Source organism: Neomonachus schauinslandi, chromosome 1 (genome assembly GCF_002201575.2).
Source record: "Neomonachus schauinslandi chromosome 1, ASM220157v2, whole genome shotgun sequence".
Lineage (NCBI taxonomy): Eukaryota > Metazoa > Chordata > Mammalia > Carnivora > Phocidae > Neomonachus > Neomonachus schauinslandi.
The window spans coordinates 71,874,810-71,899,545 of NC_058403.1; the positions used below are offsets into that span (position 1 = coordinate 71,874,810).

At 46.9% G+C, this 24,736-nt stretch overlaps 1 protein-coding gene across 1 annotated transcript; it reads left to right on the plus strand.

The window, feature by feature from the left end:
• Window positions 1-4,358: 4,358 nt before the first annotated feature.
• Window positions 4,359-6,086, plus strand: GP5 (glycoprotein V platelet). The gene has a single exon (XM_021692646.1). The coding sequence runs from the start codon at window positions 4,359-4,361 to the stop codon at window positions 6,084-6,086; it is 1,728 nt and encodes a 575-aa protein (XP_021548321.1).
• The last annotated feature ends 18,650 nt before the right edge of the window (window positions 6,087-24,736 follow it).

Here is a 24,736-nt window from a genome sequence, read left to right on the forward strand (position 1 = left end):
AAATACTGCCCTTCTGGATTTCTTTTTCTTTTTCTTTTTTTTTTAAGATTTTTTTATTTATTTGAGAGAGAGAATGAGAGAGAAAGAGAGCATGAGGGGGGGAAGGTCAGAGGGAGAAGCAGACTCCCCGCTGAGCAGGGAGCCCGATGCGGGACTCGATCCCGGGACTCCAGGATCATGACCTGAGCCGAAGGCAGTCGCCTAACCAACCAAGCCACCCAGGTGCCCTGGATTTATTTTTCTACTTTGTAACTTTGCACTTCCTTTTTTTAACTTTGGGTTTTTGAAGGGAATAAATACCACATCCCACATAGATATCACATCATATGTGTGACCATCCCATGGAAACCCATTCATTAGTCAGAGACCCTGTAGAGCCAAATGTTAAGTGTAAGGAGGTCTAAGGGAAATTGTGAAATGTTAAGACTAGAGGCTTATAATCTACTAACAGTTGGGAAGATCAAACGCAGAGCTAATGCCATGTAACACATTGTAAGTTTGAAGTGAAGTGGCAGCCGTGGGTGCAAAAGGAGCACTCCCAAGGAGAGAAAAACTGTGGAACTAACCACTGGTCCTAGAAACCCCTGAGAAGGCAGGACTTTGTGTTGCCTTTGTGCCGGGGTGAGAGGTCCTTCTGGGTATCATGGGTCCTACAGGAGGCGTGCTTCCTCTGCTGTGGCCTATGTGGCTGGCTGTGGTGGGATGGATTGGGTGGTGTTAGAGTCCCAAGTTCTTCCCATTCACAGAGGTTTGTGTAACAGAAGTAGCGGGGGCACAGTTCTGCATGTCTCTCTCTCCCCCGCATGTCACTGCCAGGTGCGGTGTTTCGAGTATGCATTGCAGGGAAGGATGGAGTTGGAGGAGTTTGGATGAGACCGTCACCGTTCAGAGTTGGAGTTGTGACTGCTCTGTGAGTGCACAGAGGTCTCTCCAGTGCCCTGGCCTCGGAGTCTCCCCCTCACTGAAGAGAAAAGCATGTCTCATCCAGGCACTCAGCTCTGCTTTGGAAAGGCCAAACCTCAGAAGCCGGGGTGACTTTTGTACAGAAGTTGCCTCTTAGCATAGCAGATTTCTAACCTGCTACGTGAATCCAAAATTCAAAAGACACAAAAACACGGGAGCCATCGACTGCATTGTTCAAAATACTTCTCAACACCTCATCCAGTTTTTCAGCAAATGGACTCAACAGTGTTCCTCTACTGACTGCAACTTCCATACCCTTCTGGGCATTCAGAATGTCCTGCTCTTTTCAAAGAATAAAAGTTGGAGGTCCTTCTGATCGGAGTGCTTCCTGGGGAAATAGGCCACAGGAGCTTACAAGAATCTGACATGAAGTCTTCCTCTGATTTAAAATCTACACAAATAGAATCCCATCATATATGTATGCTCTGCTGTCCTTGTTTTACATCGGTCTGTGAATCGAAGATGTCAGCATCTGTAGCTCATTCATTCTTTTTAAAGTCCACAAGCCATCCCACTGCATAAATGTTTCATAATTTCGATGACAACTTCCCTGTTGATGGCCATTTTGGTTTTCTTGTTCTTTTTTCTTTTCTACTACACACAACCCTGCAGTGTTTTTGTGCACGGTTATTTTTAAGTACGCTCCACACCTAATGGGCTTGAACTCCTAACCCTGAGATCAAGAGTTGGGTGCTCTACTGACTGAATCCCCAGGTGCCCCATTTTGTGCACAAATGTTAATGAGCTTAGACATGGGATGCATTTTTAGCAGTGGACCTGCTGGACAAAGGATATGTGTATTTTTAATTTGGTTGATGCTCCTAAATTTCCCCCCACAAGTTTGCTCCAATGTATAGTCCACCATTGTAGTATGAAAATGTTTCTTCACACTTCTTAAAGTGCTGGGTATTTTCAGGCTTTAAACATTAAAAGGTTATTTCAGTATGGTGTTGGTGCGGGGATTATCAAATAGCCTGGAAACAGACCCACACATTCATGAGATGTTGGTTCATGACTGTGCTGACATTTTAGCTCTGCAGGAAGAAGGGATTTGATTTTATATATATATAAATGGGGCTAAGACAGCTGGTGATCTTAATGGAAAAAAATAAAATTGGACTCTACTCGCACACATCATACACAAATATCAGTTCAATATGGATTAAAGGACCTAAAAACAAAGGACAAAACTATAAAACTCAGTAAGGCATTATAGGAGAACTTTTTTCTTTTTACCCGGGAGGAGAGGAGGATTTATTTCGATACAAAAAACACAAATCGTAGAAGATTGATAACTTTGTCTATATTAAGACTTATGTCCATCAAAAGACATCATGAAGAAGATGAAAAGGCAAACCACAAACTAGTTGAAGATATTTGACACCTATAACTGACAAAGGATTAGCATCCAGAATACATAAAGAATGCCTACAGTTCAGTTTTTTAAAAGACATACATATTTTGCATATAGGAAAATGAGCAAAAGAAGCCAACATTTCTGAGAAGACGAAGCAGAAGTGGGCATTAAAAATAACGAAAAGATGCTCAAGTTCATGAAATGGGGGAAATGAAAAAACCACACTGACAAAATGACTTCATATGAATGGTAAAAATTAAATTTAAAAAATCAATTCCCAGTATGGGCAGAGCTGTGAGGCGCAGGAACTGTCATCCACTGTAGGTGGCGCCATACATTGGTACAGCTACTTTGGAAAGCAGCTGGACATAGTTCCTAACACCCTTCAACCCTGTGGTGCCATTTCTGGACATATTCGAGAACATTTTTAGCCTTGTTATTCCTCAAAGGGGGAAAGGGGAACTGGAATAGAGAATTGGGGCAATGTGGTGGGAGAAGGAAGACTCGAAGGAAATGTGGTCCATCCGGGGGTATGGCTGCCACAGTGATCCAACTGTGTCACTAAGCTATCCTGGCATCACAGTCATAGTTTGCCATTTTATGGAGAAACTTCTCTCTCTCCTGCTCTTATCATTCAGCTTGGACAGTAGGATTTAAGTTACAGAGGGCGTCTTTTTCAGTTTGAAGCTTTCTTTCATTAAAAACCAGAATATGTCCTCTGAGATAGGATCCTTTTCATGACTTTTATTCTGGTAAAGTCTTTATCCTCAGGATGCAAGGACATTTCCCTCTTCCTTTAGAAAGTGCTGAATCACCCACGAAGCCCTGAGCCCTTCAGTTGCTTTCGGGTACAGCACCATTTCAGGTAAGGTCAAATACTTTAAAAATTACTATGGGCAACTGAGAGCTTGGTTAGTCTGTATGTGCATACATAATAAAATTTTGTACAAGAAATGATTTGTGTAAAATTACACTTGGGAAACCTTGTTTTGGCAGATTAGCATTACTGTGTATATTTCATATGTAATTCAATGCCACGAGTTATTTTTTGTTAAGCGTCTTAGAAATGATAGCTCCTTATTTATGACACAATCACAAATACTATTCTCAAATTCTAGCTCTGTGGCCGTGGTTAAGTTACTTACTCTTTCTGTGCCTTAGTTTCATCATCCATTAACCCGGGTTAAGAATAGGATCTACCTCATAGGGTTATTGTAAAGATTGAATGAATAATGTAAATAAAACGCTGAGAACAACAAATGGCAAAAAGTGATAGGTATTCCCTGTTTTTCTCACTGTGGCTAACAGAAGGGGTTCGCTCTTTGAGGGTGTTACTGTTTTTGTAGAGTAAGTAGTGTGCCTATAGCATGATTGTGGTGAAAGGAATCAGGTGGTGGTTGCTGTTGTTTTTCCAGACTTTGCTGTTAACGTCCTGACTGTTGGTGATAGCCACCGCTGGGCAGAGGCTAGAAGAGCAGGGCTCCCCTCACTGTGGGCACTGCTCAGTGATGTCTGTGAGCTTCGATGCTCGAATGATTGTTTTCATTAGTTGTATGTAAAGATTTTAAAGTACTGGCTTTTTTTTTTTTTTTTTTTTTTTTTTTTTAAGATTTTACTTATTTATTCATGAGAGACAGAGGCAGAGGGAGAAGCAGGCTCCCCGCGGAGCAGAGAGCCCGATGCGGGACTCCATCCCAGGACCCTGGGATCATGACCTGAGCCGAAGGCAGACGCTTAACCGACTGAGCCACCCAGGTGTCCCTGAAGTACTGGCTTTTAACTATAGCTTGAAGACGCTTTAATTTCAGTGCTTTAACCTGAGTAGAAAATCAGTAGAACAAAAGAATGAGACCTCTAAGTGTAGAACCAATGTCTTTTCACCACCGGGGGCAATCTGCACTCCTGGGAAAAGAGGGATAATAGTCAAAGTCCTTGATAATCCTGGCAAAGGCTCCGGCCTCTGCAGGGTTACCAGATCGAATCCGAGCGTTCGCCCTGGCGTGGCGCCTACAGACCTCCCGCTGTTGCCTTTTCAGACATGCTGAGGAGCACCCTGCTGTGCGCGGCGCTGGGGCTCCTGCGCGCCCAGCCTTTCCCCTGCCCCCCGGCCTGCAAGTGTGTGTTCCGGGACGCCGCGCAGTGCTCCGGGGGCGACGTGGCGCGCCTCGCCGAGCTCGGCCTGCCCGCCAACCTCACGCACATCCTACTCTTCCGAATGGGCCACGGCGCCTTGCAGAACCACAGCTTCAGCGGCATGACGGTCCTGCAGCGCCTGATGCTGTCCGACAGCCACATTGTCGCCATTGCCCCCGGCACCTTCCACGACCTGATAAAACTTAAAACCCTGAGGCTGTCGCGCAACAAGATCACGCATCTGCCGGCCGCGCTGTTGGATAAGATGGTGCTCCTGGAACAGTTGTTTCTGGACCGCAACGAACTGAAGGACATCGACCAAAACATGTTTCAGAAACTGGTTAACCTGCAGGAGCTCTTTTTGAACCAAAACCAGCTCGCTTTCCTTCCCGCTCGCCTCTTCACAAATCTGGGGAACCTGAAACTGTTGGATTTGTCGGGAAACAATCTGACCCACCTGCCCCAGGGATTGCTCGGGGCACAGGCTAAGCTTGAGAAGCTCGTGCTCCACTCGAACCAGCTCGTCTCTCTGGATGCGGGGCTGCTGAGTCGCCTGCGCGCCCTGAAGGAGCTGCAGCTGGACCGAAATCACATCCGTTCCATCGCACCGGGAGCCTTCGACCCGCTCCGGAGCCTGAGCTACTTGACTCTCTCCAGAAACCACCTGGAGTTTCTGCCCTCCGCACTCTTTCTTTATTCGCACAATTTGACATTCCTGACGCTGTTCGAGAACCCGCTGGAAGAGCTGCCGGAGGTGCTCTTCGGGGAACTGGCCGGCCTGCGGGAGCTGTGGCTGAACCGCACCCGGCTGCGCACCCTGCCCGCCGCCGCCTTCCGCGCCCTGAGCGGCCTGCGGGAGTTCGGCCTGACCCTGAGCCCGCGTCTGAGCGCGCTCCCCGAGGACGCCTTCCGGGGCCTGGCCGCGCTCCAGGTGCTCGCCCTGCACTCCAACGGCCTGGCCGCGCTCCCTGGCGCCTTGCTGCGCGGCCTTGACGGGCTGCGCCGCGTCTCGCTGCGCCACAACCGGCTGCGGGCCCTGCCGCGCGCGCTCTTCCGCCACCTCCGCAGCCTGGAGCGTGTCGAGCTCGAGCACAACCAGCTGGAGGCCCTGCCCGGCGACGCGTTTGCGGATCTGCCCCGGCTGGCGGAGGTCCTGCTGGGCCACAATCCCTGGCGCTGCGACTGCGGCCTGCGGCCCTTCCTGGTGTGGCTGCGGCGGCACCCGGGCCTCGTGGGCCGAGCCGAGCCCCCGCGGTGCGGCGGGCCCGGACCCCGCGCCGGCCTGCCGCTCTGGGCCTTGCGGGACGAAGACCCGCACTGCCCGGGCACCCGCGGCCCGCCTCCCCGCCCCGCCCCAGCCCCCACCCGGGCGACCCTGCCCGCGGCCCACGTCCGCACCGCCTGGGTGCCCGACGGCTCGGAGCCCTGGGCCCGCGCGCAGCTGGTGGCCCGGGGCCAACGCCAAGACCACAGCCTGTTCTGGGGGCTTTATTTTCTGCTTTTAGCTACTCAGGCCGTCATAACGGGGATCATCGTGTTTGCTATGATTAAACTCGGCCGGCTCTTTCGAAGATTAATCAGAGAGAGAGAGAGAGAGCTCTTGTTTGAGTCAGTGGGAAGACCTTGCAACTAATTAAAACGTGGCCAGAGTATTGTCAGAAGTGGCTCTGGGGGAGAATCGAGCCAGGCTGCCGCTGTCGTCCTCTCCCTTCTCCCTCCCCTCCTTCCCTCCCTCTCTCCCCCCAATCCCACCTCTCAGAGTCCCTCCTCCTCCCTCCCTCTCCACAGAAGTTTTTACACTTGTAAACTGTGTGTGTCTGCTTGGCCTTTGTGTACCCCTACACGGCGTGCCCCAGGGGCCATGGATTGTGTCTGGGCCACCTTGGGCTGCACTTTCCCCAGGGCAGAGAGGGGTCTCCTGCCGGTGGAGGAAGGGTGCAGAAGAGCCAGCCAGCTCCAGGCCAGGGCCTGTCTACTGCACAGGGTGTCTGGTAAATGTTTATGAAATGAATGAATAAAATGAACTCGACGGATCCCAGTGATGGTGGCTTTTCCCTGGGGGGCAGGATGGATTGTTCTCTTTATCTACTTTAGAAAAGCAGAACTCTTCTGGTTCTTTCCCTCGCCCTATCTTTTTCTCACTTTATGTATCTCTGTGGGCTACTGGGGAGAGTGCTGGTTTTTTTCCTTTCTTTGGCGGAGGAAGGAGGCCTACTGACATACAGAGCGCAAGGCCTTCCTGCCAGGAGCTCAGCACCCAGTGACAGAAGCCCCAGGAATCAGTGGTCCTGGCTGAGTGCCAAGGAGCAGGAGGAGGGAAGGAAAGCAGAGACTTGCGGGAGGAGGGGGAGCTCAGGGGAAGGTTGGAGCCTATAGGGGGTTGGGTCCCCGGAGTCCCTGTGTGTGCCTGCCAGAGACAGCTGTGTCTGCATGTGTGCGTGCTCTGTAAGTTCCTCCTTGCTACCTCCGTGGGTGAAGTATATCATTGTGACACTGGGTTGGTTTCCATTTCCTGGAGCTAAATGCTACCTCATTTCAAAGCATTTATGGAGCACCTAACACGTGACAGGGGTTCATGAATGTAGTGATAAGCTTGGTTTCCAGTTTATTATGGTGGCATCACGTTCTCATTTAGTCTCCCAGCTGAGAGCCATAAAGCCCTTGTTGCTTTAATTGTATGTCTGTGCTTGCGAGAAGCAGTGGTTTAAACGTGGGTGGGAGAGAGAACAGCAGTGGTGTCAAATCCCAGCTCCACCACTTACTAATTGCATAGGGCTTTGGGCCAGACCCCTAAATTCTTTAAGCCTTGGTGTCCTCATTCCTGGAAAGGGACACATAGTACCTGCTCTCACAGAGCTTTTGTGAGAGTTAAGGGCAATAAATCATGTGCTGACTTCGCCCTGCAGACAGTCAATGCTCAATAAATGTTAGCTCTTATTATTAAAGAGCAAGCAATTAGGGGCGCCTGGGTGGCTCAGCCGTTAAGCGTCTGCCTTCGGCTCAGGTCATGATCCCAGGGTCCTGGGATCAAGCCCCGCATCGGGCTCCCTGCTCGGCGGGAAGCCTGCTTCTCCCTCTCCCACTCCCCCTCCTTGTGTTCCCTCTCTCGCTGTGTCTCTCTCTGTCAAATAAATAAATAAAATCTTTAAAAAAAAAAATAAATAAAGAGCAAGCAATTAGTCCTGCTGTCATGATTGCAAAAGAAGAGCTTTGAGTCGGCTTTTCCTCTGTGCATGTAAAGGTGAGAGCAGACTTTCTCAAACGGGAGATTACATGAAATCAGCTTGTCTTCAGCGGGGTTGGTCCCAGCCCTGCATGGTCGGGCCTCGCGTGCTCACGGTCCAGAGCAGGGGGTCCTCTGAACAACGCCAATCGGATGCAGAGTAGGAAGACCTGGGTTCCTGGCATTTGTACGTGGACTTCTTCCAAGCCAAGTTCAACTGGTAAAGCTTTCCCTGACGGCTCAGGCAGCCTCGAGTGTTCCCTGCTGTGTACTCCCCTCTCAGGCTACCGCGCACTAAGCACCCTCCTCACTGCCGTGTGGTTGGCTCACCCTTCACTTGGGGGGCGGGGTGTGTGTATGTGTGTGTTGATATATGCCCCCTGCACTGTAGGCTCCTTGGCCCTACCTTGTCTTCTTTATTTCCACTGCTCCACATTTTTGATGGAATAAAACCCAGACTTTTTGATGGAATGTAGACTCTAGTGCTAACCACTGTGTTCTTGGGCAAGCTACTGAGCAGCTCTCAAAGCCTGTTTCCTCACCAGGAGAGCGAGGAGGATGGTGGTGCATACCGTTGTTGCGAGGATGAAATGAGATAACCCAAGCCAAGTAGTGAAGTCGGCGGCTGGTGCATAGGGGACTCAATGAAGCTGGCTATTATTTTGATTGTGAACTACTTAATAACTGTAGTGTTTCACATTCCTAGTGGTGCTTTTAGACTCTTAACTACACAAGTCTACAACCCTGAACAAGCTGAAATAATGCTTTGCCAGTTTTTAAGTTGTCTATAAATGATGGGACTCTCCATGTAGCATTCTTCAAACTTCTCCCCTGGGCTCACTTTTTTTTTTTTTTAAGTTTATTTACTTAATCTCTAGACCCAATGTGGGACTCGAACTCACGACCGCGAGATCAAGAGCCTCATGCTCTTCTGACTGGGCCAGCCAGGCGCCCCTCACATGTTTTTGAGATCTATCCATATGAAGCATTCAGCTCGAGTTCATTCATTTTAATAGCTGCATAATATTCTATTGGATGAATTTCCCACAACTTATCTGTTCTCTCATTGAAGGATGCGTATTCCCATTCTTTTTATTCCCCATTACTTCACATCCTTCTCAACTCTTGATAGTATAATTTTGAATTTTTTGTCAATCTGATAGGTAAGAAATGGTATCTTGTTGTTTTATCTTACATTTCCCTGATAACTAGTGAAGTTGAACTTATTTTTAAATGTTTACATGTTTATTGGACTTATTTTTAAATGTTTAAACCTATAATTAAATTTTAGATTCCTTCTTTTGAAAATTATCTGTGTATATACATGGGCCTATTTATAACAGAGCATTTTCTTTTTTTTATTATTATTGATTTGTAGGAATTCTTTTTTTTTTTGTAAAGATTTTATTTATTTATTTGACAGACACACAGTGAGAGCGGGAACACAAGCAGGGGGAGTGGGAGAGGGAGAAGCAGGCCTCCCGCTGAGCAGGGAGCCCGATGCTGGGCTCGATCCCAGGACCCTGGGATCAAGACCCAAGCCGAAAGCAGATGCTTAATGACTGAGCCACCCAGGCACCCCTGATTTGTAGGAATTCTTTACATATCCTGGGCACTAATCCTCTGTAAATTGTATTCTTTGGAACTGTCCTTTTTCAGTTTGTGGCTTATTTCATTTTATTTATGCTGTGTTGTGCGGAACAGCAGCTTTAATTTTAATCTGGTCAAATTTAGCAATAAAACTTTATGGCTTGTGCTTTAAAAAAAAATTCATTTAAGAAATTCTTCCTACTCCGGGCACCTGGGTGGCTCACTTGGTTAAGTGTCCCACCCTGGATTTTGGCTCAGGTCATGGTCTCAGGGTCGTGAGATTGAGCCCAGGGTCAGGCTCCAGGCTCAGTGCGGAGTCTGTTTCAGATTCTCTGTCCCTCTCCCTCTGCTCCTTCCACTGCCTTAGTGCACCCTCTCAAATAAATAAAATCTTAAAAAAAAAAAAAATTCTTCCTACTCTCAAGTCATGAAAGAAGTCTCCTATATTTTCTTCAGAAAGTTGTGAAATTTTATTTTTCACATTTAGGGCTTTAGCCCACATGGAATTTGTTATTTTATATGGTGTGATGTAGGGAACCAACTATATGTTTTCCAAAAGTGCACACCTTTGTTCCAGACTGATTGTTACCTAGCCCATTCTTTCCGCATCCCGGTCTGCAAAGCTCCCTCTGTCGTTTGTCAAATTTCCCTATGTGCACGGGTTGGCCTCTGGGTTCTGTAGCTTAAACCAGGCCTGTTGCGTCTTATACTCACTGTCTTCATTACTGTAGCTTTCATAATTCTTGGTACAGGGTCACCACTCCACCTTGTTCTTCCTCAGAAAAAGTCTCATCCATTCTGGACCCTTTGCAATTCCATACACATGTTAAGATTAGCATGGCCAGCTCCGTGGAGAAACCTGCTGGAATTCTGATAGGAATTGCAGTGAATTTGTAAACCACTCTGGGAGAAAATTTGCATCCTTTACAATACCTAGTGCAATTGTCTGTAAACATGGTTCATCTTTCTATTTATTTAGGTCTTTTCTAATCTTTCCATGAGGTATCAGAATTTTTTGCGTAAGAATATTGCACAGGGGACACCTGGGTGGCTCAATCGGTTAAACATCTGCCTTGGGCTCAGGTCATGATCTCAGGGTCCTGGCATCCAGCACCGCACTGGGCTCCCTGCTCAGCGGGAAGCCTGCTTCTCCCTCTGTCTCTGCCTGCCACTCCCCCTGCTTTTGTGCTCTCTCTCTGTCAAATAAATAAAATTAAAAAAAAATTTTTTTTTGCACAGATTTTGTTAGGTTTATTTCTAGCTCTCCTCCCCCCCTTTTTGAATTGTGGCTGTTGTAGATGTTATCTTTTTTAAAAATTACATTTTCTCATGGTTTATTACCAGTATATAGAAATATGACCTATCTTTATGTAATTATCTTCCATCCAACAATAATTTCAATAATTTGCTTCTTCCTATTAAAACGTTACACCTTTTATTTACTTATCTTACTATTTTAAAAAAATCTAATCAGCGTTGGCTAAAACCTCCAATACAATGTTGAATAGCAATGGTCATGGTGAGCATCCTTAAAAGCATCCTGATCACAAATGGAACACCTCAAATGCGTCATCAATAAATATGACCTTTCTAGCTCTAGTTTACTAAGCATTTTTTTAATCGTGAGTAGGTGTTGAATTTTATTTTTTTCATCTATTCAGATGCTCGTAGGGTTTTTCTCCTCCAATGTGTTAAAGTGGTGAATAAAATTTATAGATTTTGAAAAATAAATTAATTCTTGCAATCCTATCAAGTAAACCCAAGCCTAATCACACATTTAAAAAATACATGTTGGATTCAGTTTGCTAATGTTTTGTTTAGAACTTTTATTATCTGTTCATTAATGAGATTCCTTTGAAAAAAATTTAAAAATAATATCTTTGACTAATTTTGACAGTATAATCCAAATCACACAGCCTCATAAAGTGCGTGGGGACAGTCTCTCTGGGAACAGTTTGTAAAGAATACGATTACATTTTCCTTGAATGTATTCCAGAACTCCTTTGCCTGGTTTTATTGTGTGTGTACCAGTTATCATCACCGCATTAAAAATACCCCAAACCTTAGAGGCTTCAATTTATTTTCTCACAGTTCCTGAGGGTCAGAAATCTGGGAGCAGCTGAATTGGGTGGCTGTGACTCTGGATCTCTCATGGGCTATCACTGAAGGTTGGCTGGGACTATAGTCATCTTGACAGGGGCTGGAGGGTCTGCTTCTCACGTGGTTGGCAGTCCTTTGCTGGCCGATGGCAGGATCTTTGCCACATGGCCCTCTTCATCGAGCTGCTTGCGTGTCTCGAGACCTGGTATCCCCCAGGGCATCCCTCTTCCCTCAAGAGAGAGCTATCAGGACAGAAGTCACAATGTCTTTTTTAGTTTAGCTTGGGAAGTCACAGTTCCTCCTCTGCACAGCACCCTCCTGGTTTACGTGGGTCCGCCCTATTTGGAGCAGGAAACACCTGTCCCAGGAGCGGGGATCCCAGGAACAAGAACTGCGTGGGGGCCACTTTGGAGCCCAGCTCCTACAGTATGTATACATTTGTGTGGCTTATTTTTAACTACCGATTTCACTTCTTCTGGTGGTTAGTAATCTATTCAATCTTCTATTTCCCACTTTCGTTACATTATGTATTTTTTTAGGAAATTGTTTATGTTGTCTCTAAGTTTTCAAAATTGTCTAACATTTTTCACGTATTTTTATTTCTATTTTGTTTTAAAATCTCTCTTGTATCCACAGTTGTCCTTTTCTCGTCCCCACTATTGTTCAGACCCATCTTCCTCGTACTTGATCCATCTTGCACTATTTTTTCTCTTTTATTAGCTTTTACTAAGAACAGACTAGGCTTCGGGACAGCCCTCTATGGTATGATTGTTTTCCATTGCATTCGCTGGCAGCTTTCATCTTTATTCTCCTTCTGTTTCCTTCGAGTCTATGTAGTTGTTTCTTCCTTGTGACTTTGTAGATGGGATTCTTAGCCCATTAGTTTTCGTCTGTTCCTCTTCTTCAGGATATCCGTCTTCCCGAGGTACTGCTCTACCACACCTCCTGTTTCAGGCTGGGGTATTGCTGTTCATGTTTGGTCTCCATATTGGCCCCTCTGTATTTTCTCATTTCCACTACAAGTTTTCCTTTGAACTCACTTATTTAGAAGTTTGCTTTTTATTCCGATTTTTAAGAAACTTTCCTGTATTGACTTCTAACTCAGTTGTGGTCTGTATGATCCCATACTTTGTCTCCATTTTTTTGTTGTTGTTTTTTAAAGATTTTATTTTTAAGTAGTCTTTACACTCAACATGGTGCTCAAACTCATGACCTGAGATCAAGAGTCGCATGCCCTACTGACTGAGCCGCCCCTGTATGATCCCAATTCTTTGAACGTTTTTGAGACTTGTTTTATGGCCTAGTACATAGGCAATTTTTGTAAATGCCTCTATGTGCTTGAGAAAAAAAATTCTCTTTTAAATCAGGTTCATGGGTCGCCTGGCTGGCTGAGCCTGTGGAGCGTGCCACTCTTGATCTCCCGGTCCTGAGTTTGAGCCCTAGGCAGGGTGTAGAAGTTACATAAAAAATAAATAAATAAACTGGGTTCAGGTTATTATACATCCATTAAATAAAGCTTGTCGGGGCACCTGGGTGGCTCAGACGGTTAAGCATCTGCCTTTGGCTCAGGTCATGATCTCAGGGTCCTGGGATCGAGCCCCGCATTGAGCTCCCTGCTCAGCGGGGAGTCTGCTTCGTCTCCCTCTGCCCCTCCTCCTGCTCATGCTCTCTCTCTCTCAAATAAATAAATAAATAAATAAATAAAATCTTTAAACAAATAAATAAAGCTTGTTAACTATGTTGTTCAAGACTTCTGTAACCTTACTAAATTTTAGTTTGCTGACCTACAGGAAAAAGTTTGTGAATTTCTTAAGTTCCTATTATAAGTCTATCAGTTTATATATATTGTATATATAATGTATATATATTATATATATAATTTTATATAGCCACATAAAAATTTATTTTTTATTTTATTTTATTTTTTTATTATTTTTTAAAGATTTTATTTATTTATTTGAGAGAAAGAATGAGATAGAGAGAGCATGAGAGGGGGGAGGGTCAGAGGGAGAAGCAGACTCCCTGCTGAGCAGGGAGCCCGATGTGGGACTCGATCCCAGGACTCCAGGATCATGACCTGAGCCGAAGGCAGTCGCTTAACCAACTGAGCCACCCAGGCGCCCTATTTTATTTTTTTTAAAGATGTTATTTATTTGACAGAGAGAGACTTGGCGAGAGAGGGAACACAAACAGGGGGAGTGGGGGAGGGAGAAGCAGGCTTCCCCGCTGAGCGGGAAGCCCGATGAGGGGCTCGATCCCAGGACCCTGGGATCATGACCTGAGCTGAAGGCAGACGCCTAATGACTGAGCCACCCAGGCGTCCCGCCAAATAAAAATTTAAAATTCCCTGTAAATTTAATATTTTATAAGGTTATTTATGTAGTTTTTTTTAAGGTTCTGAGGTTTTATAGGTTTTTAAAAAAGTTACATTATGTAGTGTTAGTCTTTATCCCTATAGCATTTTCTTTTTAAAGTTTATTTTATGTGGGATTTTTTGTTTGTTTATTTGTTTGGTTTCGTTTGGTTTGGTTCTTTTTTTATTTATTTATTTATTTTTTAAAGATTTTATTTATTTGACAGAGAGAGAGATCGCGAGAGCAGGAACACAAGCAGGGGGAGTGGAAGAGCGAGAAGCAGGCTTCCTGCCGAGCAGGGAGCCCGATGTGGGACTCGATCCCAGGACCCTGGGATCATGACCTGAGCCGAAGGCAGACGCTTAATGACTGAGCCACCCAGGTGCCCTGGTTTGGTTCTGTAGCCATACCAGTTTATTTTGGTTAGTACCTCTGTGGTATGTATTTTTCCATTCTTTATTTTCACCTTTTCTCTTTGGTTTTACTTTAGGTGTGTGTTTTGTAGATAGCATATAGTTCGATTTTCCTAAATTTTATTTAGATAACATCTTTTAATAATTGAAATTGCTCTGTTTACATTTATTTTAGCTGCTCACTGATGTATTGTTACTGCAGAGTTACTCTATGTTTTCGATTCCCATTTTCTGTCTTTGCTTTATTGCCCTTCTCTTTTCACACCCTCTGGTAGAATGATAAATTTATATTACTCTCTCTCTTGCTTATATATATATATATATATATATATAGTTTATTTGTTGTCTGTTGTTCTTTTAGTGATTAATTTTTAACATGCATATTTAATTATAAAATTTTCCAACAAATTTGGAAAATAATAAATCTTTCTTTTTCTTTTTAAGATTTTATTTATTCAGAGAGAGCACAAGCAGGGGGAGCGGCAGAGGGAGAGGGAGAAGCAGGCTCCCCACTGAGCGTGGAGCCCAATGCGGGGCTCGATCCTAGGACCCTGAGATCATGACCTGAGCCGAAGGCAGATGCTTAATGGACTGAGCCGCACAGGCACCCCATCTTTTCTCTTTCTAAACATGCTGTGGATTTTACTGTCTTCACTCCCCAGTGGAACACACGACCATCTTCAGTATCTCATTTTTTTTTTTAAGATTTTATTTATTTGACAGAGAGAACACAAGCAGAGGGAGAGAGAGGGAGAAGCACACTCCCTGCTGAGCAAGGAGCCCGATGTGGGACTGGATGCCAGGACCCTGGGATCATGACCTGGGCCAAAGGCAGCCGCTTAACTGACTGAGCCACCCAGGCGTCCCAGTATCTCGTTATTTAACTTCAGGTTTGACCTTTTCAAACTTGGTTAAGGATTTTTCTTTTTTTGTAATTGAACTTAATCTTCTGATTATTGTATATTTCTGCTTATATGGGTTAGGGTGAACCAAATGAAATTTCTGATATTCAACCATTTTTAACGTAAAAAACAACAGTTTCATGTGGTTCAACTTTAAAGTCCCAGCACCACATGCCGTTTTTCTAAAGGTTACGTTTATACTTAAATTCCACCTTAGGGGCACCTTATTTTATAACTTCTTAAGAACTGGGATACACAGAGTATCCCCTTTTCTGAGTCTTTGCCTAAAAATTTCTTTATTCTTCATTCACACCTGATTGCTAATTTAGCTGGGAATAGAATTCTGAATTCAAATGATCTTCTTGCACCAAGGTTGTCAGTGAGAATTTGTTATTATTTAGAATTGACTCATTGTTTCTTTTTAGAAGACTTTATGATCTTCTCTATGTCCTTTATGTTCTGGTTTCTTTTTTTTTTTTTTTTTAAGATTTTATTTATTTATTTGACAGAGAGAGAGACAGCGAGAGAGGGGAACACAAGCAGGGGGAGTGGGAGAGGGAGAAGCAGGCTTCCCGCAGAGCAGGGAGCCCGATGCGGGGCTCGATCTCAGGACCCTGGGATCATGACCTGAGCCGAAGGCAGACGCTTAACAACTGAGTCACCCAGGCACCCCTATGTTCTGGTTTCAATATGATGCACCACATGTTGCTCTTTATTTCATTCACACCTGCTGGGAACATTCAGGGTTCTCAGGAGACTGGTGTCCTTAAGTTTTGTGAAATTCTTTTCTACTATTTCCTTCCTTCATCATTTTTTGTCTTCTCTTTTAATCTTTCTTATCTTCTCTTTTTTCTTCTCTTTTTAATCTCTCTCTCGTATTTTCTGGAGACTTCTCAACACTGTCTTCTAACACTTGAATTAAAATTTTAATTTCTGCAGTTGTATTTTTAATCTCTGTGTTCTTGTTCTTTAATTGTTCCTTTTTCTAGATACTTATTCTTGTTTTATGGATGCGGTCTCTTTTGGATTTTTCTTAGGATACTAGAGTTTAAATTTTGCAGTTTTTAAAGTTCCCTTTTATTTTCTGAACTATCTGTTTTCTCTGGGATTTGTGGTTGTTGCTGTTGTTTGCTTCCCTTAGATCCTTGTTTGTCAGTTCCTATTTTAAAAGTGAGGCAACAGGGGCAGCCAACTTTGAGAACTTTGTACATGTGGGCAAGTGTTGTGGGCTGGCAAGCTTCATTTTAGGGCTCTGGGGTAGCAAGCTGAGTATTATCTTAGGAATCTCTATAAGCAAGAATGTTCGTAGAGGGTTGTTTTCTCCAGGACCTTGTAATTTCTTTAAATAACTTTTTTGTTTGTTTTCCAAGGGATGGATGTAGAGGCAACTGTTCCATGTACTGGCTGGTTTTTACTTCCACAGCTCATCTCATCTGTCCTGATGTAATCAATCTTCAGGCCTCCATATGACTCTGTTAGGAAAATGGGCTCTCTCTGCTCACGCTTGCTGGCTGTCACTTCCTCTTCTTCCTCACCTGCATTCAACTGTTCTGGTCCATAAACTTGCTGAGGTCTCCAATCCACTGATCCTCCTCTCCCATTCCCTATGATGTTGTGGGTTTATACCATTTCAGTGCCTTTACTGCCATCTAAGTGAAATCCAAGGAGAGAGAGAGAGGGGACAACTGGGTGTGACCAATTTGCATGTTTAACTGAAAGTCCATCCATTTCTAGTTTACAGGTTTCTAGCCCAGGAGTTTCTTTGACTGCCCCTGGGCAAAATTGAGTCTTCCTTGTCCTGGGTCCTGGGTTCCTCCTGTACTTTGGGATTCCCCTATTCCCCCATCCTCCACTCCACCCCCCACCTACTGAGAGTTGTAATTGGCTTCTCTTTCTGGAACCATTGCAGGTTGGGCTCTGAATCCCTACTGACATTGGGACTGAGCAAGTCTGTTTGGGGAGAAGTCACTCTGGGCTTCCCAGCTTTTAAAAATCACCATTACTCCCAGGGCGTGCCGAAGGCAGGGAGATGCCAGAACTCTCTGTCCAGTAGCTGCACACACCCTCATTAGGCACTTGGAATGTTACAAGATGATTTCATCAATGTCATAAAGAGACAAGCATTAATTGCATTCAGTGTCTGGATCCAGAGTACCGGGAACCTGAGATGCCTAGGGGAAAAAACAATGAGCAGCCTCTGCCCCGTGACACCCTTCCTCCATCCCTTTCTACCTCTCTCTTGGTGCTTCCTCGTTCTTATTACCCCGACACAGATATCAATATTTCCAAGTCCAGCCCTCAGGAGGCTTCTGTACTCCAGCTGCTGCCACATTCAACCAGCCTTGAATAAACATCAAATACGTGCCCAGCACCATGAAACCAATTTTCCTAGCCCTCCCAACTGCCTTGGGAGGTGCGTATTATTATTCTACATTACTGATGAGGAACTGAGGTCCAGGGTGGGGCAGTAACATATCTAAGGTTATGACTGGCAGGTCTGTCATGGGAGGTCCTCTCCTGGCTTCTGGCCTAGAGCTTTCCAAGATCCCACCCCCACTGCTGCTTCTGGCATGGATGGCTCAACTGCCCAAGCTGGGACCTGTTGACTGAGGGACACGGGAACCAGGAGGACGCTCATGGTCATGGTTGTAGGCATCCTGATTCAGGGGTTCTAGTCCCTCCAGCCTAGCAGGGGGCCCCTGAGAGCTGAGCATCATTTGTGGGGCTCTTGGCTGGTGAGAAGGAGAAAAGAAGAGGAAACAGAGGAATACAGATACAGAAGAAAAAAGGGTAGGGGAGAGGTGGTGGTGGGGGGGAAACAAGGGAAAAAGGAGCTGGAAATCTTTGTTTTTCAAATTTTTTATTCAATTTAGTTAACATACAGTGTATTATTAGTTTCAGGGGTAGAATTTAGTGATTCACCAGTTGCATATAACACCCAATGCTCATCACATCACGTGCCCTCCTTAATGCCCATCACCCAGTTACCCCATCCCCCACCCACCTCCCCTCCAGGAGCCCTCAGTTTGCCCCCTAGAGTTAAGAGTCTCTCCTGGAGCTGGAAATCTTAAGTGCAGGCCCTCATTGGCACTTGCTGCAGGCCCGGCCCTGACCCCGCAAGAATGATCCAGAGCCCACGGGCGGCGTCCACGCGTGGTGGGAACAGCGGAGAGTTGGTCTCAGATGCGGGTCTCAGCTCTGCCACTGACTCAGTTTCCCTCACCAGGGTGTTGTAAGAGTTAAAGAAGGTAATGGATATAAAAATGCACTGTAACTAAACTGTTCAGCACTGAGGGCAGGGTTGTATCTGCTCCATTGTCTCACATCCCAGAAATCACTGGGAAGAGTCCTGCCTGGCCCAGAGGAGACCCAGGGGCGATTGTCAACAGAGGATGCAGAGGGATCAGGGATGCTGGGTGTGTCTTCTCGGCCAGCCTCTCTGTGGCACTGTCCTCCTTCCACGGTCCACAACCCCGGAGTTCCGGTACTGCTCCCCCCAACGCCCCAAGGGCCACAGCAGCTACCACCTGGATTGAGGCTGCCAGACCCCCAGTTTGTCTCGGGCAGAGGGCAGAGAGCTGGGCCTCCTCCCTGGCTCCAAACTTCTAGCAATTTATGTTTGCTCTAACATCAAAAGAGGAACGGAAAATGTCAGCATTACTGAGTTTTTGTCCCTTCAAGCTCAAGTTCAAATTCAGCCTCAGCTCAAATTTTTTTCAGTTGATTTGTAGCACAGGAGTAGAGGATGTGGTGTCAGTGAAATTCTGCAGGCCATCAGCTTTGGGAGTGGTGTTCTAATAAGTCATTGGCCTGGTGACCTGTTCTGACGCATTTAGTGGGAACAGTCTGTCCAAGGTTGAACCTCGGAGAACCTTCCGGATGTATCAGACCCCTGTGTGCCATGACCCTCCCATTACCCAGTACACCTTCTGGTCCAACTAAAGTAACTCCTGGGCACCGTGAGATCTATTAACATTTCCAGTGATGATGAAGATAGCGGGGTTCAATTTAAGGAAGGTTCTTCTCTGTTCAGAGCCATCCATAGGAGGAAATGAGCGGCCGTGAAGGGTAGTAAGCCTCTAAATGCTAGCGGCAATCAGGCAGAAGTTGGGTCTTTCCAAAAACAAAGAAAAGCAAGCCATCAATAAAAGGAAAATACTAGTCACACTTTCTGGTCTCCAGGCCTTGTACAAGCACATTCTTTGTGTGGATCCCTTTTCCTGTCTGTGCCAGGGCTCTCCTTGTAGAGCCTCGAAGGATCCATTCAAATGTAATGTATCTTCTCACGGGCAGTGAGTTGATTCCTGTGCCTGCCAAAGATGTCCCTGTCCCAGTCCCCAGAGCCCAGGAACACAATTTACCTGACAGGGCAAAAGGGACTTTGCAGAAGTGATTGGGCTAAGACCCCTGAGATGGGAAGGTTATCGTGAATTATCCAGGGGAGCCCAGTGTAATCACACGAGTCCTCCTAAGTGAAAGGAGGAGGCAGGAGGTTGGAGAGGAACACTGCTGGCTTTGAACACGGAGAAAGGGCCGTCAGCCAAGGGAGGCAGGCAGCTGATAGAAGCTGGAAAAGAGGATCGTCTCCCAGTGGCTCCAGAAAGAACCCAGTCCTGCTGACGCCTTGATGTTAGCTTGGTGAGACCCATGTGGGGTTTGTGCTAATTTGTTACCGCAGTGATAGGAAACTAACCTTTCCCATTTTCTTGCCTCCATCATAGCATCCGGCACATTTTGCTGTAATTCTATGTGTACTGATCTCCCTAACTGGGCTCCTTGGGATAAAAGCTAACCATTAAGTAGTTTTTCTATCATGGAGCTACAGGGCTTGGTGCATAGCGGGTGTTGAGAGTCAGCTCTCACCTGAATGCTTATGTGACCCACAAGCTAGCCTCCGCAGTGGGACCTGACACATTAGCTTCAATGCACACTGTGTCATTGGGGGGTCTCACCCTTGACCCTATTGCCTTTTACAGAGTTAAATATACTTCCTTACTAATGTTTGGGAAAATCAGGATTTGCCACACATGTTTAGTTGTGAGCCACAGGGTGCCCATAGCTCTGCTTTCTCTGAGTAAGTATGGCCTTCCTGTGTGGGTCTCTGAAGCTCGGATCGGGGAGTTTAAGCACGAGATAACAGAAAGGAGAAGGGGCATGTGCGTAATGATTTGAGATGCTAGCCTTCAACTTGAATGTCATGTTCAATCCTGGGGATCCACAGCAGCTGAGCAGAGAACATGTAGTAGAAAATAACTAGGATGGAGAGGGGCTGGGGGAAGGACTCAACCCAGTCCCATGGAAACTGGTTTAGAGAGCCAGTGGTGTTCAGCCCAGAACAGCGAGGATTTGGGGGTGCTGGTCACTGTGTATAACCAGTTAAAGGGTTGGTACAGGGAAGAGGAAGGGATGCGTTCCCCAAGGTTTCAAGGGATAGAATGAGGACTAGTTGGTAGGAAGTACAGGGTGAGCAGGGGAAGAGATTTTGCCTGAGTCCAAGGAAGAACTCAGTCAGCACCATCCAGGGTTGGAATGGCTGGCCACCTGGGGCTGTGAGCTGTCTGTCTCTGGAGGAATTCAGCCGGTGACTGGGCAACCCCAAGATAGAAGGAATTCCAGTGTTTGATGGAGATAGGTGTGAGGCTGGTGAATGCTCATTAAGATCCTTTTTCCCTCACATGGTCTGTGATTAATCGACCCAGCCCTGGGTTGAAGTGGGTGGATATGGGTGTAACCCACGGCCTAGGCTCTGGCCACTGGAGACGTTGGTCGCGGCCTTGTTGGGCTGACCTGTGCCGAGTGGAGGACCAGTTTGCAGGCATTGTGTTGGCGTGGGTGCTTAGTGCTCTGGAATCAGTCCATGTTCTCAAACACGCGTAAAACCAGCTGCAGCTTGCTGTTCCAGGGTTGGGGGGTGGGGGGGGGGGCTCTCACTGGCCTGCAGAGGCCTCCTTGGGTTTTATAGTCCCAGATTTCTTTGAAAGGCTCAGTCCTAGGTTCCCACATGGTCCTGATAGGGCTGGCCCCTAGCCAAACTGTATGTCTGGTTTTCTCACACCCAAATGTTCCATCTGCTACTGACCACCTTGCGTGACCTTGAGTCAATTCTTTCCCCTCGCTGGGCCTCAGATCCCCATCTATAAAGTGGAGGGGGGGGTCTGGACCGGAAGGTCCTTCCCATTCTGATGCTGCTGGAACCCTGAGTCTAGGTCTTGAATGGAATCACTTTCCCTCCCATGTCTGTCCATCCACCTCTGTCCCTTCAAAGACACATCCCTGTCACCTGACGCTCCCTCCCACCCCCAGGCGGCACTTGAATGGCTGATCCTGCTCACCTAACATGTAAGTGGGAAAGGGCCTTTCCCAGAGCAGGTGGGAAATCAAGGTAAGCTCATCCTCTGGCATCAAGCATGGAGTCTCACTTTTCCTAGTGTGACAGCGAGAGACGTCCTGCTCCTACCCCCACAGATGGCCGGGAATGGGCGTTCTTGCAACAATCATGGTGAGACACAGGTGAGAAAGTGCTCTGTGAGCTGCCAAGCTCTGTGGGAGGAATTACTGCATCGCCAAGTCCACTGGGCACCCATGGTTAGTGAGGCAGGTCCTCCCCGGCACGTGGTCACTCGCTGGTGGCACTAGGGTTGGACATGCTGAGGTCAGGTGCTTCCTGGAGAGACAGCGAGCAAGAGAGAGAGAGAGATTGAGAAAGAGGGCGCGAGCGTGTGGACGCCCGCCTTGGCTGCGCCCCTCACTCTATGACCCGGGCAAGTTCTCCCCTCTGGACTCAGTCTCCTGAAATCGAGAAGGTTCCTTTTGATGGCAAAGCCATCCACACATCCCTCGTGTGGGTGAGGCTCTGTGAGCTCAAGGATCTTCTCCGCCTCCCTGGGACTCCTGGACCACGCTGCCCTGGACAGGTGGCGGCGGCGAGGCAGCAGGGAGCCCGGGGTGGTCTGAGTGGCTCGGTGATCCGATGAGGGGGCCAGCAGGGCAGTGGACAGGTGGACCTTCCTGCTCAGGCTGCCCCCCCCGCCTCCCTTCCCAAGGGGGAGGTGTCTGTGAGGAAAGTGGGGCTGAGTCACAGGCTCCTGAGATGTCACAGCTTCCGGAGCATGTCATCCTCCTGATGGGCCCGCAGTGCCAGACTCTTAAACAGAGCCCAGCCCTTGGGACTCGGTTTATAGATTGAGTTATGGGGTATCTCTTAAAGGCCCAGTTGAAAACCATTTCCTGCATCTTCCTTTCTTCTTGAGGAATTCCTGTTTTTGCTCAGATTAAGCAGGTGGTTCCTTTGTCAGGCACTTAAAGACTCTCTCTTTTTAGGCACCTGAATTTCTTAAGAGGGCAACTCCAGTGTGGGTGGGTTTGTATTTTCTGGAGAGAAGCCAGCATCTCGATCCTGGGCTGAGGAGCAGGGGTGGCCCCCTAGCCACCTGATGTTGTTTAAATGCTCCGATGAGGGGAACAACATTTAGGGGAGAGTTGGTAGAAGGAGACATGTGATGTGGCCCGTGCACTCCTCCTGAGAGCCTACGATCGGTCCCTTGGACAGGCCAGAGGTGCAGAGAGCTGGGGTCCAGACCACATGTACTGGGCCCTCTGCAGAGTTTTTATGGCCATCCCTATTTTATGGCAATTCCCATTGGCCCATGGAGGAACGTGGTAAGAAGCACCCCATGGGGGGCGCCTGGGTGGCTCAGTGGGTTAAGCGTCTACCTTTGGCTCAGGTCGTGATCCCAGGGTCCTGGGATCGAGCCCCGCATCGGGCTCCCTGCTCGGCGGGGAGCCTGCTTCTCCCTCTCCCTCTGCCCCTCCCCACTGCTTGTGTGTGCTCTCTCTCAAATAAATAAATAAAATCTTTAAATAAAAAAAGAAGCAACCCCGTGGAACTCATGGCTCTGTGTGTTGTGAGGATGCTTAGTGTGAGTACCAAGTGGCCACTGCGCACAGACCCTTGGGAGAAAGGTTCCTCTGGTCTGTGTCCCAGGGTTACTTACACTCCTCCTCAGCCACGGATCTTCATATCTGGGGGATAAACGGACTTGGTTTCCTTCTTCTCACTGCCTGCTAAAAAGTTTGGAGGCAAATATCTGGCCCACCCTGGCAAGGTTCCCCTCCCACTTCCTACCTCTCTGGTTGCCTTACCTCAGTTTCCCCCAAAGGCTGAGCCTCCTCCCTCCAGCCATTAAATGCAGGGAGCCCCCACAGCATCTGTCTGCACCCTCCTCTCTTCTCAGGCCTTGGCTTCTTCCAGTTGCCTTCTGTTTGAGACCCACGCGGACCGCAAGTGACAGGCTCGCCACGGACACCGGTCTGGCCGCGTCAGAGGTCTGCAGAGGCGGACCGTCCGGGGGCAGGGTGGCCACGCCGGTGGCCCCCATGTCCCTGTTTCCGTGGGCTGTTCCACTCCACCAGCTGTGGCCTGTGGCGTTTGGCCCCGTGGCTGTGGCCCTTGCAGCCTCACGTGTGCATTGCAGGTGGGGGGAAGAGAGAAGAGGAGGGCAAAACTGCATGTCAGCCTAGTGTGCCTCTTTAAAAAAAAATTAAAAATAAATTTAAAAAATTGCCCTCCATATAGTCACACAGACAAGTACCTAAATCACACGTGTGCAGCTGGATGAACTATCGTGAAAGGAATTTTGAGATATTGACATTTGGTCTTATTCCTAGGTCCCTTTTAGTCCTTCATTCACGTTGGCTTTTCTTTTTCCTTTCCTTCCTGCTGTTAACTTATTTTGTTACATTTTATTTGAACTATCTCAAATCCTTTCTGGAACCGGGCAGGATAAGCTAAGAAAGAATACACCAGTAGATGGATGGGTAGATGGATGGACACACAGTTCTCTGACGTGACCAGGAAGCTCCTGTACCCAGAGTCACCAGTCCGAGGACCAAGACTCCGTCCTAGATGTGACGAAATGCCCCCCAGGAGAGATGGGGTGAGTGGGTCATCACTCGTCATGGGGCCTCCATCCATACTGTTAACCACTTCCTCCCTCATTCTAGGTTCCCAGCTGTAATAAGCATAGTCATGGCATTCCTGTCTTCAGAATCCTCTGATGTCAGAAATAAAGCTCAGTCATCTCCCTTAATTTGCCAGTAGGGAAATGGCCAATGCCAGAGAATGCCAGAATGACTATCTGTCATTCCAAGGATCCAGGTGACAGCTCTCCCATGGGACCTACATGCATTCCTGTCATGCAGCCCTGCTCTCCCCTTCAGAGCAATAACAAACAGCTTCACTTAGTTGGAACAACAGCAATTTCAGCTGTCTTAGTTCATATGCAAAGGTTGACCAGAAGTCTTAAGAAGTACCATGTTGGTCTTCTGAAGAACAGAGTCAAAAAGTGTGGGGTAAGACAGACAATACTGGATGCTAATCCCAACCACTGATACTTTTCTGGAATTCAGTTTCTTCTCCGAGAAAAGTACATATTTAAACTAGATAAAGTCTAGGGCCCTTTCAATCCCTGTCCTCTTCTTCCCCTTCCCAAAAACATATGGTTTGGGGTCGGTAGTGGTGTGAGAATCCTGACCACTCTAAGGTGGCAAAAATGTTTCTGGATGCTAACACATTTTTAAGCAATTGTTTGAGCAAAGGGAGAAGCTCAACTCCTTCTGACACTGATTTAATTTGGAAAACTCTAGTGGACTTATTTCTTTTCTTGACAAGTCCTTCAGAAAAGGGGGTGTGGGGTGTGGGG

What these genes read in the sequence shown, in the direction of transcription:
- GP5 (XM_021692646.1), top strand. Translation starts at nt 4,359, where the DNA reads ATGCTGAGGAGCACCCTGCTGTGCGCGGCGCTGGGGCTCCTGCGCGCC.